Source organism: Hirundo rustica, chromosome 4 (assembly GCF_015227805.2).
Source record: "Hirundo rustica isolate bHirRus1 chromosome 4, bHirRus1.pri.v3, whole genome shotgun sequence".
Taxonomy (NCBI): Eukaryota; Metazoa; Chordata; class Aves; order Passeriformes; family Hirundinidae; genus Hirundo; species Hirundo rustica.
The window spans coordinates 40421670-40440113 of NC_053453.1; the positions used below are offsets into that span (position 1 = coordinate 40421670).

Here is an 18444-nt window from a genome sequence, read left to right on the forward strand (position 1 = left end):
TACAACTATCTGTAACTTAGAAGTATAACCATGTAATTGTAGGGTCTGTTGCTAGCTTTGTATTAGATATGTATGAAAAGAAAGAATTCTCAGTTAAAATACTCTGCGTTGAGGTCACTATTCCGGTTATGTTTAACCAAACTGTATTTTCAGTGTGAGAAATTGTACAGGAGAATTGAAAAAGTGGGTGATCTTTTTACATTTCACATTTTCATGTTGTGGCCAACACAGTCTATATCAGTCTTTCCTCTGCTTCTTTGTCAGGACACCATGCCAGAGGTTCAACCTTAAAGCATGTCTTCTAGATGCCTGAATAAACACCACTACTGAAGAATAGCAAGCAAATTAACATCTCCCACGACTCTCATGATCTGAAATAGATACGAAAGTCATACTAAAACTGGTGCTATACTGTTGTCTCAATTTCTCACTTCTTACACATTCTCAAAATGCTCAGGCATATTAAAAACTAATTAATATAAACCACTGACTATTAATATGTTAAAACTAGGAAGTTAGTAGCTATGGAGTGAAGAATTTTGTTTAGGGAAAAAAATGCCCAAAAATTAAAAAAGACCTGAGATAAATGATACGGTTTACTCCTTGACATGATGCAGAAACTTGAATTTTCCGTCAAAAACGGAAAATTTATGTACCCTCATCAGTCAGAAAAATAATGTATAGTTTCTTTGCTTTACTGGTCTACATGAAAAATAACACTGCAGCTGTCCAGTCAGAAGGCCTGGGATGCTCAGACCTAAGGTTCAAGACCAGAATAGCAGAAGGAAATATTTAGTGATGGGGATTAGATTTAAGGATTTTGGTAGATGAGTGGGCTGTCTCTATGGGGATGCTGACAGTTGTAAAAGAAAATGTGTCAGAGAGGGAGGAATGACTGGTAGCTAACTAGAAGAAACCATCACCTGCAATAGTCTAGGTGCTGTCATAGGTCTAGGGAAAATGCTATTTCTTCGTGTATATACCCTGTCCCAGTGCAGTAAAAATATGACATGTATGCTGACAAACAGTTCTTCCTTCACAGATAACATGACACTGTACTTCTTCTTTCCATCACTTCTCTATGGCACTGCTGGGCTCCTACAATTCAAGCTTTCACTGTCTGCAATATCAACTTTGCAAGTTTTGCTCCACGATGCCTTGTCTGGTGTTGAAGCAATCATACTGCCCATATTCTCAGTCCTATCAAGGAAATAAATCAAAGTCTCTATTGAAGTAATTGTCTCATGGCTAAATATTAATCTATGATAGATATCATTGACTTGAATGAACTCTGTTATTCAGTCTCTATATACTTGTGTTTTGGTTAGCAAGAAAGTGGGAAAGGTCCAAATTACAAACATAAATATATGCTTCAATAAATTTCCCCAGTGTAGGAATTTCAGTACAGATTAAAACTGTCCTGCTCTGACAAACCAGACAGGGGAACCAGCAGCAAGGACTGAAAAAATGCCTATGATCCTTCTGAATAGCCAACCCCAAATCATCCAACCTCTACCTCAAACCACGCAAAATGAATTTGACTGGACACAGTTCAGACTGAAATTCAACTTGGTCCACCCTTGGGATCCAGACAAGGGATGCAAACAATGTGCTGTGTTACTTAATAATCAAATATTTTCTTTCAGCAGTATGACCAAAGTAGCTCTAGTCCTTACAATACACTGCAAATTTTTAAAAGGTGGTCTCAGAATGATACAGGAGACAAAAAGGAAATCACTTAGGTTTTCACTGGAACAGTGAATGTTACGCTCCTTGAAGGATGGTTTGGATTAGCCCTCACTGTGTCACCATTCTCACCGGAATCCCAGAGTCAAGTATGTGATCGTCTGACTCAAAACAAGAATACAATACAATGAACCTAAAGAAGAAAACACAACAGGGGTAAGAGGTTAACAATGAAGAAGAGCACCACTGTGTTTTCCATATACAGCTAATTACAGCTTTATGCCACTGGATGTATCTGCTACTTCCTGAACTGAAGAAGATACTAGTTTCTGCTGACACTTTCATGGCTTGAGTGTATTGCTTACACTTAGCTGCTTTTAATAATCTGATACTTTGCTATGTCAAAACTTCTTTCATGTTTGGATGAAGAAAGGGATAGAAGTAAGAATTTCTTCAGCTGTAGCCAAAGATCCTAAGCTGTTTGCTTCCATCCGCAGTCACAGTTAATTGTAAAACTTCCTATACTTTCCTATCCCCAGGGTACAATTAGTACAAGTTTCAACTTTTCTCAGTTTGTACCCACACAGTTCTTCTTCCTCACTGTTACTCCTAATTATGTGTTTCTTTTTTTTTTTCCTAATACTTTGTCATATCCGTAGTTTCAGGTATCTTCACTCCTTGGGCTCCTTCTTCTACTAGTTCCTAGTAAAGGAACAACCTCTTAAATAGCTTTTGTTGACCTACCAAAACCCTGTTAATAATATTCATGTTGGTTCACTGAGTCCTTAACTGCCAGACAGCTGGCAAAATTGTAAAGGTCTTTTTAAACTAAGAGTAGAATTTTCAGCTGTTCATACCAATAAGCTCCCATTAAATCTAGGATCAAAATTTGATGTGGTAGCCTTGACATTTTTACCTTGAAAATTCAGGTAATTATTTAAGGTCTTATTTAAAACAAAATCTGATTATTAGATGTTATAAATTATTGCTAACAATAAAAGTAACAGCAATAGGGTATTAGAATGCTTCTTCTGGACCAAATGACATTTTATGTCACACTCTACTTAAGTATCAGAAAATTTAATTAAAAACCTTTGAATTTAGTCAACTTACCAAATGTAACACAAAGCTCTTTCCAGCCCTTTTTAAGTTAAGTATGAATCTAGTATGAAATCCAAACTATTTCTAGAAGATAGTAATATATTAAGGTGGAATTTTTTTATATTTTGACTGATGTTGACTTAACCTATTCTATTGGGCAAAACTAACAGTGTGCTTCTAGTCAGTTAATAAGAGTGGATATAAAAAAATTATTCTCACAATTTGTGCAGCTTCTTTTCTGCATTCAAAACGAAGGCTTAAGTTTTCATTGCCAAAAAACCTGTTTACTTATTTATGTCAGTACCAGGTGATTGCAGGCAAAACTAGGTCTTCAGATACAAGTATAAAAATCTTAGGGAAATGAATGAGCGTGTCACCTATTGTTTTTTCTGCAAAAATAAAAATATTTTGCTGAGACAAAAAAATTGGTGAACTGTTGCATTAGGTATATAAATTGATATGTATTGGTGACAGGCATCTAGATACTGAACTATCCATTTTAACAGTACTGACTCAACTGTGTGATAGAGAATACCACTTCAGTGATATGTGACTTCTTCAGTAGGAACTTTCCTCATGAGAAATATAATCCATTTTTCAGTATGCCTGTGCTAATATGTGGTATTTCTAAATTTTAATACCCAAATATTTCTGCTGCCTTTCTCCTGCTTTAATAAGTTTGCTCTCACAGCCTCTCTTTTTCAGAAAAACACTTCCTTGAAAGCTAACTTGGATTTTAAAGAAGTGAAGGATGTGGATTTGATCTAACATCAAAAATAGGGCACAGGCCAAATAGCTGGAATTCATCAGAGAGTTGGGCAAAATCCAGATCATCCTGAAAATATTGCTATGTAGAAAAATTAGGACTTCTTTGGTCCTTAGAAATGGTGCCCATGCCATCCGCTCACTGGGGCAATGTGGCTGCCAGAGAGAAATGCTACTGTCTCTTTGAATCAGCCGTGAAGATTTGAGTTCCTACCCAATGCTTGAGTTGATATACTTATGGGCTAAATAATGTCTCAACAATTTTCAAACCATGAACCAAACTGTTTTGGATCATCTAAGTCAGGTTCCTGTAAAGCTGCGGATGATGCAACACATTCACTTATGTGGTATAGCTGAACTTACATAAATAATATGCTTTATAGTTTTTCTTTTCATCTTCCAAAATGGTTGATTCTAAACAGGAATAGCCTCCTTAGAGGTGCTGATCTGAAGCACTAACTTATTGCTGTAGTCACAGTATTAATGACTTTTTAAATATAGTTCAAAAGACAGTGGGACTAGGTTCTGCTGCTATCCTTTCATTAGCAAGTAACCTCAAAAAGGAAAAAAGTTCAGTTGATGCCTTCAGTTTAACACGGTCCACTCACTACAGACACTTTCTTAGAGATAATGGCATGGTGTTGTTGCAAGGGACAACTAGCAAAAGGAACAGTTTATCAAGTGGGGCAGTGAGATCTCCACCACTGAAAGTTTTAAGTTCAAAATCCAGTCTCATAAAAACAGATTAAAGAGAGAGAAGTCCTTTGATTTAGTTAACAATAATGGGCCAAGTCGTGTGTGATTCATGTAATCTATGAGCAAGTAGCAGATGTTGCGCTTTTTTGTCATTTTCTTGATGAAGCATAGATAAACACACTACAATATTACAGTTTTAATCCCTGAATTGTCATTCAACAATTACAAACAACAGAAGAAGCCATTTATGTACTCTGTAGTACTTACAAGGAGTAACAACAGGCATCATACAATTGAGTATTTTAGAAAAATTCGGTACTCATTAGGAGTAAAAGTATAAATTTATGGCATCTGAGTACAAAAATCATGTCTGCTGGTGGTGGTGGTGATGGCTAGATGGGGAACTAGAAAGAGAAATCAATGAATAAAAAACATTTTAAGTGGTAACCTTTTCTTTTTTCTCTCTCTTTAGAATTTCACAAATTATGGTAATGACAGCAACGTCAGTGTGTCTCCGTTTATAGTGCTGGATGACTTGGCAAAATACAGCCATTATACTTTGTGGATAACTGCAAGCACGGCATTTGGAGATGGAAACAAAACCAGTGAAAAAATAGAGGTGTATACAGATCAGGATAGTAAGTTAATAACTTTTTTGGTGCTCATTGTATATCAGTGCTTTTATTAAATATTTATTTAATATTCTCTAACTTAAAAATTATTTTACTGTTATGATGGCAAAGTTAAAAAATACCATTAAGTGTGGTTTACAAAGCTGCAATATTTATCTTTGCAAGGAAGGCATTTTGATCTGAGTTTTTGAAGTACTAAGAACATAGAGCACAAGCCTCTGTGGATACAAGCAATAAAATTACTGTCTTAAGCTTTCATTAAGACTCTTTTCCTAAACAAATTTAACAAAAATAATTATTTATATATGCCCTCAACTATTTTGCTTTTGATATTGAAACACAAATTATTTTTAAAAGTTGTAAAAATTAATACAACTGACATTTTCAGACTTATAGTATTTTGAACAGTTATTTCTGGTTGGGGTTTGGATGTTTTATTACTGTAACCCATGCATTTAATTTTTTTCTTATTATCTCTCATAGTCCCAGAAGGTTTTGTTGAAAATGTGGTCTATCAAAACATTTCCTCATCTTCTGTAAATGTAAGCTGGCTTCCACCATCACAGCCAAATGGCTTAGTCTTCTTTCATGTTTCTCTAAGTTTAATGCAACTGGGAACCAGTAAGATATTATCTTTCCTTACTTACAACACAAGCATAATTTTTGACGATCTGGAAAAATATACTGATTACCTTCTGAAAATCACACCAGCCACTGATAAAGGATCTTCTGAACATCATGCTCTAAGTCTTCATATAAGAACTGATGAAGATGGTAAGATCAAGATATTTTATTAATTCCCAAGGAAATGTATAAAAAAATCCCAAATAACTTTCTTAAAGAAAAAAAAAAAAGTGTTTATTTTTCTTGTTTCACTTAAAGTGTTTTTGTTACACAGTTACACAAACAACTGCTACACATTTCAAAGACCGCAAAATATATTTTTTCATTGTAACTCATATTTTTCTGAGATTATCCTTGTTTTTCTCTTTCTTATTTCTTCATATAGTCCCAGAATCAGCACCTGTAATCAAAACATTTTCAAATCTCTCAACTACCTCAGTTATGCTTTCATGGGACCCTCCTGTTAAGCCAAATGGTATTATAATACTTTATGATTTAAATCTATTTGGGCCAGAAATGAATAACTCATTCTCTACCACCAATAATTTTATCATTTTGGAAGACCTTCTGCCATTCACATTGTACAGCATTTATATAGCTGCCAGAACAACAAAAGGACCCGGTCCATCTGCTGTGCTTCAGTTCTACACAGATGAGTCAGGTGAGCAAATTCAGTTGTAACCAACTTCAAAATATCACCCCTGTGTTACTGCATCCATCTTAGATCTGAGCATCAGACCTGTTGATATGAAGGATTTATTTTCCATTTGTCTGTGAGTGAAGAGCTTTCAGCAAAAGGAAGCATTGCAAGGCAAGTGTTTCCTGAATGCTCCTCCTCCTGCCACAGTGTGCAAGAGGAGGTCACATTCTGCACAGGATTACAAAAAGAATTCCATGAAAAAATATCTTTTGCCTTTGGAATGTGTTATGGTTTGCAAAGTGTCAGGGATTTTGAAGCAAGCAACAGTACCTTTCTCTTCATCCCCACACGTAATTGGAAAATAATAAAACATGGAAATATTTCTGACATATTCACACAGTTCAATTTTACATGGACCTCCTCTCCCTGCATGGTAAATTACACATCTTCTAAATATATGATGACTTGTGCTCCATGTATGGTGTAGGAAGCAAAATATATCACATTCCAGCTATATATGTAATATGACTTCTGTTAAATGTTTTAGTTCTGACAGGAGGGATATTTAAGTGATTAATAGATTTGTTAGATCTCCAAGAAGATCCCTTGCTGACTAAACATGTATTCTGGATTAATGGAATTTGTTTCATGTCAAAGAAAAAGAAACAAGATTGAAATAGCAATGAAGTACTATTAGCTTGAGTTCAGACACAAATGTTAACAGAAGCACCTATGTTCTCCTGCATGTCTGAAGTGTATTGTATTGCCTGGATTATTTGTGATTTGGACCTCAATAGCATTTCTCTTTTGCAGTGCCATTAGCTCCACCCCAGGATTTGACCATTATCAACTACACCGCAGATTCTGTGTGGCTGAAATGGAATCCAAGTCCCCAGTCAAATGGTGTTATTATGAGATATAATTTTAAGATTTATCAAAACAACACTGAAAAGCTATTTTTTTGGGTATGTTTATAATTAAGAGTGTATAATCTTTCAAAATCTTTTCCATGCTTTAGGGGAAAAAAAAAAAAAAAAAAAAAAAAAAAAGGGCAAGTATTTTAAATGTCTATTATGCTCCTAGAGTTTAGAAGCTCCTATAAGCTCCTATTTGCTAAGACAGTTTATTTTCCTTCCCACCACACCTGTAATTCAATTTTTCAAATTAAACAGGAAAAAATTATAGATTTTAATTTGCTTTGTGTTTCTAATGTTTCATTAACTGTGAGATTTATTAATCTTAATTTGTATTTTAGTGTAAGTTTGATGTCAGAAAATGACAAAAGTTACTTGCTTTGTGGCTACCTTTGTTTATTTATTTAGTACCCATGGACTTTAAAGATTCAAAAAGGCAGCATTTCCTAATTGTCTGAAAAAATAATAATAAAAAATATTCAGAGTTTAATGGTCTTTGTTTAAAAAAAACAAACAAACAAACAAAAAAAACAAACAAAAAAAAAAAACAAAACCAAAGAAAAGCAGAATAAGAACTGAGTAAATTGTAACTGAAATAGATGCTGTATAAATGTTCAGGGCCAGATTGGGTGGAGCTCTGAGTAACCTGGTCTGATGGAAAATTCTCTGCTCACAGTATGGGGGTTGGAACTGGATGATCTTCAAGGTCCCTTCCAACCCAAACCATTCTATGAATCTAATTTTATGATATACAAAATTTGATCAAGGCTTAAATCTGATTGCTTGGGTGGCCTCAAGGAATTCTCCATGAACTGTGAAGGCAGCAAGCTGATATCAGGATTGCATCTCAAGCTTAGAAACTATAGGGTGAACCCTGTTCATCTGAGATGCTTGTAAAAGCTACAGGAAAAGACATTGCTGCAGTGAGGTCTGCTGTTATTCCCCATTGTGGAAGGAAGTGCTGGCATCATCCCAGTTTCTTCCATAATACTTGAAAAGCCACAATGCACATATGGAAGATGAACTGTGAATTCTACAGCCAGCTACCTTTGGAAACACGTTCCTTGGGTATAATTAGAAGCCACCAAAGATCTGTCCATCTGAGGCAGTCTCAAACTAAATCGGAATACAGAAACTGGCTGAAGCACCTGAATGTAGCAGCTATGCCCTACATTTCTTCATGTTTTGTAGTGTTTTATGTGCAAGAAATTAGATTTAGGTTGTGTCAGCAAGGCAGAGAAAGAAATGTATATAGGAATACTGTATCTAGGTACCATAATTCTCTGATAACTTGGATCCCACAAGATGTTTACCAGAATTTTTTTCTGAGATTCAGTTCTTTCCCTGCTGTTATTATAATCTTCTCAGCATTTAAACAACTTTGCCTCGCATGGTCTGGGAAAAACAGATCCAAGGAATTGAGCTGAGGGTGGCTTTTTGTTTTGTTTTGTTTTGTTTTGTTTTTCTTTCCTTTAAACTCCTTCTCTATCTATGTAGAAGCCCTGACCTCTTCCACTGCAGAGGTGTGTAAGGAAGTAGAAGGTGAGGGGGTGGATGTGAAGCTGGAAATAGTTTTCAGTATTTGACTGAAAGCTACTCAGAGTGGAAGAGGCAAAACTATGGCTGTAAATCTTCTGTTCATTTCAGTAATTGAGGGGAAGGCCTCAATGCTTCTCGAGATTAATTGTGTACTAATAATATTTCCTTCCTTAAGAACATTTCAGGTTCAAACCATGAGACAAACCTTGTTGGATTAGAACCATACAGCCCCTATTTGATCAGTGTCTCTGCATTTACCAAACTTGGGAATGGCAATCAATTCAGTAATGCTGTCCAATTTACAACAATGGAATCAGGTTAGATATGACTTTTTCTAAGCTTCAGTTCTGACAGTTTTAAATATATTTATATTTATTTTCCTTGTATGACTGAACAAAAGTCTTCCTCTTCTCTCCAAAGAAAACATACCCTAACACTATCGCATTGTCTCTTGCCTGTGTAGCACCGATTCACATTCCTGCTGTAGACTGGGTTTGAAGTCTGATTTCCGAAATGTACAATTAAAAATGTCCTCATCTGAAATGAGAGGCTTATATGGCTACTATAAATCTTTTAATAGCAACACAGATAAAGGGAGGAAAATTAGTTAGGTATCAGTCTTTGCAGATCAAAGCAGTAATTCAGATCCCTGTGAAAATAACTGAAACATTAGCAGTATCAAAAGCAGCTGGACAAAAGATTGGTAAATGAACTGAAAATTATATTAGACAAATAGAAAATTTTAACTTCTTTTTTAATACTTCATTTTAGAAAGTAAGTTAGGCACTAAAAGTGAGATATTTAACATTCACTAAAGAGAGCCTGTGGGTTTGTGAAACTGTCTCTTGTGCACAACTGTAGCTCCTTTGCCAGGTCAGAGCAAGCCCCAGGCTCTGTAAGAGCTGCCAGTGCCAGGTGACAAACATGGGTTAGGGTGCTCCCAGGCTAGCAAGGGAGAGCAGATCCCAAAATATAAAGATCCCATATGATGACCATAGGTTTGCTAAGATCACATTTCCAGTGAAAGATTCTTTCCAGAACCTGTAAGACAGAGGTTCTGGGAAAAAGTTTTGCTGTTTATTGTACCAAAGGGTTACAACACCGTCAGAAATCTGGATCATCACTGGGCTGGTTCAGTTTGGCTGTTGGACCCCTGCAGCTGAAGGTGGTCCTCCTCAAGAGCTACTTGTGGTACTTTCTTCAGTTCTCTTTAACCAATTGTTCATAAACAATTGCTCTATTTTCAACATGATTATATTTTCTACCTTCATTAATATTTTATGATTTAAAAAATTTAAAAAATTTCTTCTGCTGTGACCAGCAAATAAAAGGGGAACAGTAAGTTAAAAGAATTGATATGACAGCTCTGAAACCTGCCCAGTGATTTCTGTACAGATAAATGTGATATTGTGTCTGAAAGAAATAAGGCTGACAGATAAATAAGGAAACAGATAAATAAGGAACTTCTACTGTTAGTGTTTTTGCTGTGTGTACGGAGTAGGTATATGGGTAATGTATATTGTATATGTTATGGTACACTGTGTTTAAAAAAAACATGGGGAAAGTGCAAGCAAAAGAGTTTTTTGGGAAAACAAAACTGAAGCACACAATTAGGAAGAAGTCGGACAGATGGCCTTCTCTCTCTCAAGTACTAACATCAGTCACATTCATAGTAGTTGGAAATTAACAATCTAATTATTAAATTATATTTTTGTTCATTCAATATTTTTATTTTATTAATTTGACACTGCAGTGTTTGACTATTTCTATGAACATTGGGTCTGTTTTTCTAGTGATACTGTTTTGTGATTACTATTTTAATTGTGTGTGCATGTTAATCTTTGGTTCTTGTGTATCCTTTAAGTGCCAGATGCTGTACAGAACATTCGTTGTATTGCAACGAGTTGGCAATCAATCCTAGTGCAGTGGGACCCTCCTGCTTCAGCCAATGGTGTAATTACACATTATGTCATAGCAGTTGAAGGAAATTGTACAAATTTTTCATCTTATGATACACTGCATACTTTTAGAAATCTGCTTTCCAATGTTACTTACCAAATTAAAATAAAAGCTGCAACATCTGCTGGTGATGGTGAAGAACAGATATGCAATGCCACTACCCTTCCAGAAAAAGGTAAATAATTATCAAGTTAATTTTTTTTTGTGTAATTTAAATTATGACTATGAAACAAGCAGACATGAAAAAATTGCTTCAATACAGGCAGTTAAATAATTCTGTTGTTTAAATTACTTGCTAATAGTGAATGAAGAGAAACAGGGCTTCCTCTTTCTCCTGTTTTAGAACACACCTAGTGATGAGAATAAATTGCCATTTTTAAAAGCACAGCGAGAACACATTTTTCTATGTGAGTTTGAATAGTTATTTTATTAATTTATGATCACCTATTTTTTTTGTCTTATAATATCTGTCTTGTTCCTAGTGTATTTAGCATATTTGAGACTGAAAAAAATTATGAGAGCAAAATTTTTGTTGTTTTGGTTTTAATAACTGAAAGTGGTATGAGTTCATTGACAGTAAAGCTGTTCAGAATTCAGCAATTTGAGAAGAATTTAGCCTCTACAAGCAAACTTGTAGTAACTTTTCATGAATAGGATTTTTTTAAAAAAGAAAGAAAATCGTGAGCTAAATCCAAAGAAAAACAGAGTCAGGTTTTCTGGCACTGAAATGAAAAATTGTTACCCAAAGTCTGTCTTCCATTTTCTCTCCACACACACACTTCACACTTCACCTAGTCTTCACAGTGCTTTCACTTGACATATGAAACATGGAGATGATATTCTGTATAAATAGAGTTAGTTCTATGTGAATAGCTATGTACCTATCTTCTAAATTGAAAGTGGAGAGGAGCTCATATCTGAATCCAGGAAGCAAAGACCTATTTCAGTCCTCCAGTCAGGGATGATTTTTACTCTTGCAACTATTTCTTAGGACTTTTTTCTTTGGTGATAGTTAAATATAAAAATAAAAAAATTATGCTAAGCAAGAAACATCCACATAAAATTCCACTTTTCTACTAAATTACATGAGAAATTACAGCATTTAGCTCTTTGTTTTGTGTTCTGTTAAGTGACATCAACTTATGCACTGGAGTTGAGGAGGTCTCTATTTCAGAAAAGCTGAATAATTAGAAAACACAGGGCTGGGATTCAGGAGCACAACTGTACCCCATGAGGCTTAGAAATCAAACCTAGCTTTTGTAATTCTTTATTACTAAGGTTTTTAATAACTTAAAAGATGAGTTGCAGTGTTCATTCTCATATATACTTCAACGAAAAGAGTGAATTTTCTCAGATCTGTCAAATAATAAACACAAGAATCTGTGTCAGCAGCAAGGTTTTGTTTCAGAATGACAAATGGAGGGGAGCAGCTCGGCTATGCAGACTTGAGCTTGGAAGAGATTAGATTTACCCTTACTCTTAGACTTCCTGTTACTAGCTTCCTGTGTGACATGGACCTCCACTGGATCACTCCTGGCCATAAAGCCTTGATCTCCCACTACAAGCTTTGATTTCCACACTTCTTAAAATTAGATTTGTGGATGTGCATGTCTGGATGGATCTAGACCACGTCTGTGTTGCCAGCTGAAGTACTGCTGCTGTGGTTCCAGATCAAAAGGATGAGCTCCCAAAGGACAAGCCCCTTGCTGGTGTATTTTGGCCGACACTGTGGAAATAGCCAGGGTTGTACTTTGATGACTGCCCCTCCTCATGATACAGTCTATCCCACTAAAGCCTGGTCACATCTGTTATTTAAACTATGATGTGGCACATTCACACATCTTTCTGATGAAAATTTTCTGTCTAAATTAGCTTCCTCATCAACAGTTCCCTTACAAATGCTGCCTGTGATCCCTGCTGGTCTCCTTCTGTCCAGAACCATGGCAATTTAAGACTGTCGTCTGTCCTCTTGTTTGCTCAGAAACTTCTCTTCATCAGTGGGGCTCAAAATCCAATTTTGAAAAGGCAAAGGCATTGTTTAAGTATTAGACACAAGCATACACAACACTTTACAGTGTCGGCTGGCAATAATGTAGTGAGCTGAGCTGCTGTGCTCAACATAGATGAATGTGCTCCTGCATTTCCAGACATTTCTCAAATGCAGTCAGAATACTCAAAGCTTTCTTTTACATCATGGCTGCAGAACAGCCAAGCCTCAGAGCTAGAGCAAGACTGAACCTGGGGATGGAGTTCAAACTTGGAGATAGTTGCATTGGAGGCATGTTACCCTCTGGTAACAGAGAACAGCAGACTTCCCAGGTGCTTCTCATCTTGGAGGATGGGGGAAAGGTTTCTAGAAATGTTAAAGAAGGGTGACACCTGAGGAAAGTTAATTGTTGGGATTTCTGAGAAATTTGAGATTGGCTATTAGTTAGTCCTTGAGGAAAGGCTTAGCTGTGGATTGAGCCTGGCCCTAGGGAGTGACTGGTAGTGTCTTATGGTCCATGTTATAAAGTGTTGTGCTAGCAGGGAAGAAAACCCCAAACCAGTCTTTGTTTTCTAACATTTGCTCTATGTGTCTTATCACTGGGAGTTTCCCTAAGTTAAGGATTTATACTACAACACAATTACTTTTTTTGCCACAAACTCTGCATTGACCCTTTCTTGTTTCGTCGTTGCTTAGTCATATTTACAACAAACTAGTTATTATTAGGACATTTCCTTAGCTGTATGTTTGCATGAATTGTTTTGCAGTGACTGGATACTGGGAATTGGAGATTCATGGATGGGAATGGAAACAGTTTTATAGCTTTTCTCAGCTTCTTATTTATGGTGGTCTAAGATTAGTCACAGAATATGTAGCCAGCACTGAGTCACTTGCAAAGCATTTATTTCTGACATAAAGTGAAATCGAATTTGGCTCAGTATCTCACTGCATAGCATTTGACCTTTAAATTCTTGGCAAGATTATTTGCCTTTTTTGAGGTAAATTTGTTCCTATCTGGGTACAATTAAACATGAATCATGAAGCTTAAATTTATGAGGAGATTAGTAGTGTTTTGTGTCTAATCTAGCTCCATTGTCATGGTAAACCACCTCTGCCAGGCTGCGGTGTGTTATAAAATCTGTCAGCTTGTAGCGGGTAGTATTAGTTGGTGATTAAATACATTATAAGGATATGAAAGATAATATAGTATACATACACATGCGTAAATAGGATTTTATGACCAAATAGATATCTTTGGATTATTTTCAAGATAATTAACATACTAAAATGAAATTTCATTAAGATTAAGTGAATTTTTAGAAGCAAGAGACAGCCATGAAATAGTAGGAAACTTCCCCAAAAGTCACACTAAAGCTGTGAATATTCAGTTAACTCACAAATCTGGCACAAGTGTAACAGTCATTCAGTTTGCAATAAAAATAGAATAATTAAAAGGCCACTTGGGGGTATCCAAAGCATGAATAATAAAAAGAAAACTGCTTCTGTTTTATTTTTTTATTTAGATTTTTTAATAGATTTTTCATTGTTTTCTGAGAATATTAATCATATTGATTGCAGTATTAAGACACACAGAGTAATTCCCCTACTTCTCCTCATTACTGCTAGTCGTACCTGATATGCCTGAACACAGTCTTAGAAGAGGCTGAGGCCCCCACTGCGCTCTGGTGACAGTCCTTATCATTTATTTTCTGCTAAACAGAGATTCATTCATATCGTACATTTAAAAGAAATATGGCTAGAAATTTGTCCAAGAAACATTTTTACTTTTTATCTGGGCTTCATTTTCCAGGCCATTAATAGCTTGTAGCCATGCATAAAAGTATTACTTGTGAATAAAGAATAATGCCTCAAGGAATTGGTAATGGGAAGGTTTCTCAGCTCTTTTGGTGTGGAGGTGGCAAATTAGAATCATCTTTTGTTACCTGTGCACAAAACGTTGTTACTCTCTGCACAAGGAACACTTTTAAGGTTCTGAATTTGTATCTCCAGTATGGAGGCTTCCACTGGAAAATGTGGGCTTTTTTTTAATCAAGACCTTTGAGAAACACAAAACATAGCAAGAGTTTAAAGCCATCTTCACATCCAAGGAAATACTGTTTCCTTCAACATAAATCCTTTTCTCAGGAACTGGCAGTTCATGACAGCTCTGAGCTGGAGTTACATGGTTTTCCTCATTAAGTAGTGACAAAAATGACAGATGACCATGATGCACTGGAAGAATATTTAAACCCATGCCCCCAAGTGGTTCTTAGGGCTTCAAGTAAGATGTGTAATGCAGATGTGCTGCCTTAGTTATCCTGAGGAATCAGCTTGTTGCAGAGCCACTGTATTGGAAATGGCAGAGCTTCAGTGTCCCCTGTGCAGAAAAGGGCTGTGTGTTTCACATGTTCAATCCCTGCTGCAAGTTCTTATTTCAAAACTGCATTAAAGTAAAATCATCCAAAAATTGCCTGCTGAGTTAGGAATAAGAATATTTGAAACACTTCTTTTCAAGATGACTAATATTTTTCCCAGATCTAATTTTCTTTATGTAATATGGATTTCTTTACATCTTCTGATTAGTTGTTTGGTCCAAATTTAAGTAAATGGCTTTGAGGTTGATGGCAAATCTTCACTAGGAAAATGCAGTATCACTTTATTGCTGCCAATGAAATCGTACTGGTGTTATTTTTTACAAGAAAGTTGATAAAAATAGATTCATAAAGTATAGGAAAAAGAAATTTTTATCTTTTTCGTAGAGACTAGGTCAACTCTGCATTATATAAGAAATGGTGGCAACATACATGTACAAATCTGACATGGATGGCATCTACAGGTCAAATACAGTATTTACTGAAAAGCAGATAGTGTTTTAATTTAATGGAGAGCTGAACATTTAAGACTTGAGTACAGACAGCTTTTCACTACTTCTGTTTTTAGCTTAAAGAAGTGCATTTCTCTAGATTTGCATGATTTGATTTTTCAGTACTTAGATCCCACCGTTAGAGACTGAGTTTTCTAATGTGCTAGGACTGAGAGGCTCTTTTAAGACATGCTCTCAATTGTGCAATTTCCTTTAAAGCATGTCTGATAATGTCAGTCTCAAGTCATGGGAAAAATAGTCTACAGTTTTTTACATTTTTATGTTAGCAAAATAATTTTGGTCCTATTCATGATGTACTTATTCATACTGGGCAGGACTTTATATCATGTTGAGTCCTCCTGAAGTTAGCTTTCTATACTCAACTAACATGACCATGGTTATCAGCTTAACCCATGGAACTCATTTGCGTAACTAGGCTTTCAAAATTTAATAGAGATAATCAATACAGAATATTTATTTTCTTTTCAGTTATTTCTATTTTCTGAAGACTTTTTTTGGTGTGTGCCCACTGCTATCGGTTCTACTTTGTTCTCCACTTTCCTCCTACTGATGCTCTTAATACCACCCAACAGACTTCTAGGCTGCCGCGGTTCTTTTAATCCAAACTCCAGCTACAAGCAGCTGTTCTGTAGGAAGACTTTTTTTTATTAACTTTGTTAGGAACTATGCCATATCATATTACCATCTTCTGTTCACGGCCTGTGCAGCTGTAGTTGTTGCTTTCCACAAAAGTCTCCACAGAAAGCCATAATTTCTCTTTTCTCTGTAATTTTGTGTGTCCTTTGTTGCCCTTAGGTTATCTTTGCATTGTGAATAAGGTTTTTCCTAACGAGTGTTTTTGGTAGTATAAACCAGTTCTACAGGCCAATTTCAGCTTGATACAAGTCTTTGCACTGTATTAGTCCTTTTTCTACCGAGAATTTTCTTTTATTTATGTTATCCAGCTTTGGAAGGGCTGATTAGCATTGTAGCCAAACAAGCATAGGGCCAAGATCTGCCAGACTAACTTCTATTTAGGTGTTTAACTTTCTGTCAACTTCAGTGAGAGCTCAGCCATTTAAATAGGTTTTAGGAGCTTAAAATCCTATGTGATCTGATAACAGTTACTTTTCATTGAAATTTAGGCATCATATAAAGAATGATAGGTGAACCTGAAAATATCTCATTCCTCTTCCAGTTCAGAAACTGAATTCAAGAGCATTTCATGGTTAGCCTCTCTGCCAGTTCCCTGACTGGATTTCAGAAGTTGAATTAGAAGCTATTAAATGGAAAAATAGGTAGAGTGCATTGCACCAAATGTTTCAGACTTAGAAGAACTCTCTACTCCCAGAGATAGTTAAATTAAAGCAAACATAACACAATAGGGAACGACTGTGAGATATGTGATGAGACTTAAGGGACTGTACGTATGATTCTTGGGAAATTTAAACTTGGGATTAGGACGAGAATTCCCACTAACTAATCAGAGCACAGTCCTCTGCAATTAGTGTCTTACAATACCACAATCATGACGTTTTTCAGGCCTTCCTTTCAGGCCTTTCTTTCTTTCACCTTTCTTGAAATTTGGATTAATAATACAATTCTCATTAGGTACATATCAAATTGTCAGTGTATAAAACTCGATAACAAGTCTTTATACAGTTCCAATGTAACCTGAAATAATAATTGAAAAATATAGAGTTTCTGGCTTCCATAATTTTTAGTGTGAACAGTGATCACTTCATCATAGTTAAATCAAGTTTAGAAAATTTAGACAAGCTGCATTATTACTTTAGGAAGCATGGAATGATTTGTTCAAATCAGTACCATCTGTGGACAGAAAAAGTTGGGGGAATTTTAGTCATTCCTGAGGAATGGAAATCTGATTCTCCATGCTTTGTATCTGTAACCCAATAGCATAGCCCTCTTGAAATAGTCTCTGAACACAATCACCAAGTCCAAGAGATACTGTGCCACTGGGTGTCACTGCTCTTCACCGTGGCTCTAGGACCAAACCTCTTTGATCTACTCCAGTTTCAGGACACATCTTTTCATTTGTTCTAATAAATGATTACATTTATATCTGATTTTTCTATGTAAGGAAGGAGACAAAATTAGCTTGATTTTAAAGTGACTAACGTTCAAGGCCCTGACTCAATTTAAAAGTCTAGGCAATGACAGAGAAAATTTTACTGTGAATTCTCCTGACTGACCCTTGATTTTCTAGGTTCAAAATATTTTGTTTATATGGATCTTCATAAACTGGAAAAATGACAACAAAAATAGTTATCAAAGCTTTTGTATGAAAGAAGAAATGCTGGTCTGATTGTCTGCTATCAGGATATCTACAAGTTTATCTTTAAAAATGGTGGTTTTCATGTAGTGTTACTCACTGGGCTAATCACAGATGTTACCTTCAGCCTTATGAAGATAATGTGTATGGGCTCCCTCAGCAGTCAGTGGGAAAAAGGACAGAAAGAGAAACATCATTTTGCCACCTTCCATTCTTCCCCCACTTGCAGTGAGTTTGTCTGTCCAAATACAATAGAAAGCTCATGGAAGCTGGATTTATTAGAATTTTATAAGTCTGTGGGAGGGTACACAAATCAGGTTTGCCATCATTTTGCCTGAAATAATTTCTAGTTCTATGAAAGCCAAGTGTCTTCTTCTTCTTTAGTGCAAAGTTGCCAACTCTCAATTATTTTTGATGTCATCATACATGTTGAAAATAAGGCAACAAGGTACTCTGCTTAAGAAAGAAAGGCAATCATGGTGTCTAGACCACGGGCACTGCTCTTCCTCTCTCTGTGACCAGCCTCTTGCCTTGTTTTAGGTGCACAGACTGCAGTTGTGCCAGCCAGGGCTCAACCAGCTGCACTTTTGAGCAAGTGAAGGTATATATTTCTACCTTCCTACTAACAGCCAGCATCTAACCAGTTGCTATCTGCTTTATGGCAAACCCTAGTTTCTGTATTGGACTATAGCACACTAGTTAGTGTTCTATTCTAGCTCACATTTTATCATTATCATATTTGAGT

The 18444-nt window shown here is 35.9% G+C and overlaps 1 protein-coding gene across 1 annotated transcript in view; it reads left to right on the forward strand.

The window, feature by feature from the left end:
* Window positions 1-18444, forward strand: part of PTPRQ (protein tyrosine phosphatase receptor type Q) — a 105108-nt gene that overhangs the window by 30763 nt on the left and 55901 nt on the right. The window contains exons 19-24 of the mRNA XM_058420365.1: window positions 4721-4886; window positions 5364-5654; window positions 5890-6165; window positions 6958-7109; window positions 8773-8914; window positions 10462-10731. Of these exons, the coding sequence (XP_058276348.1) occupies window positions 4721-4886; window positions 5364-5654; window positions 5890-6165; window positions 6958-7109; window positions 8773-8914; window positions 10462-10731 (1297 nt within the window). The remainder of the gene's footprint in view (window positions 1-4720; window positions 4887-5363; window positions 5655-5889; window positions 6166-6957; window positions 7110-8772; window positions 8915-10461; window positions 10732-18444) is intronic.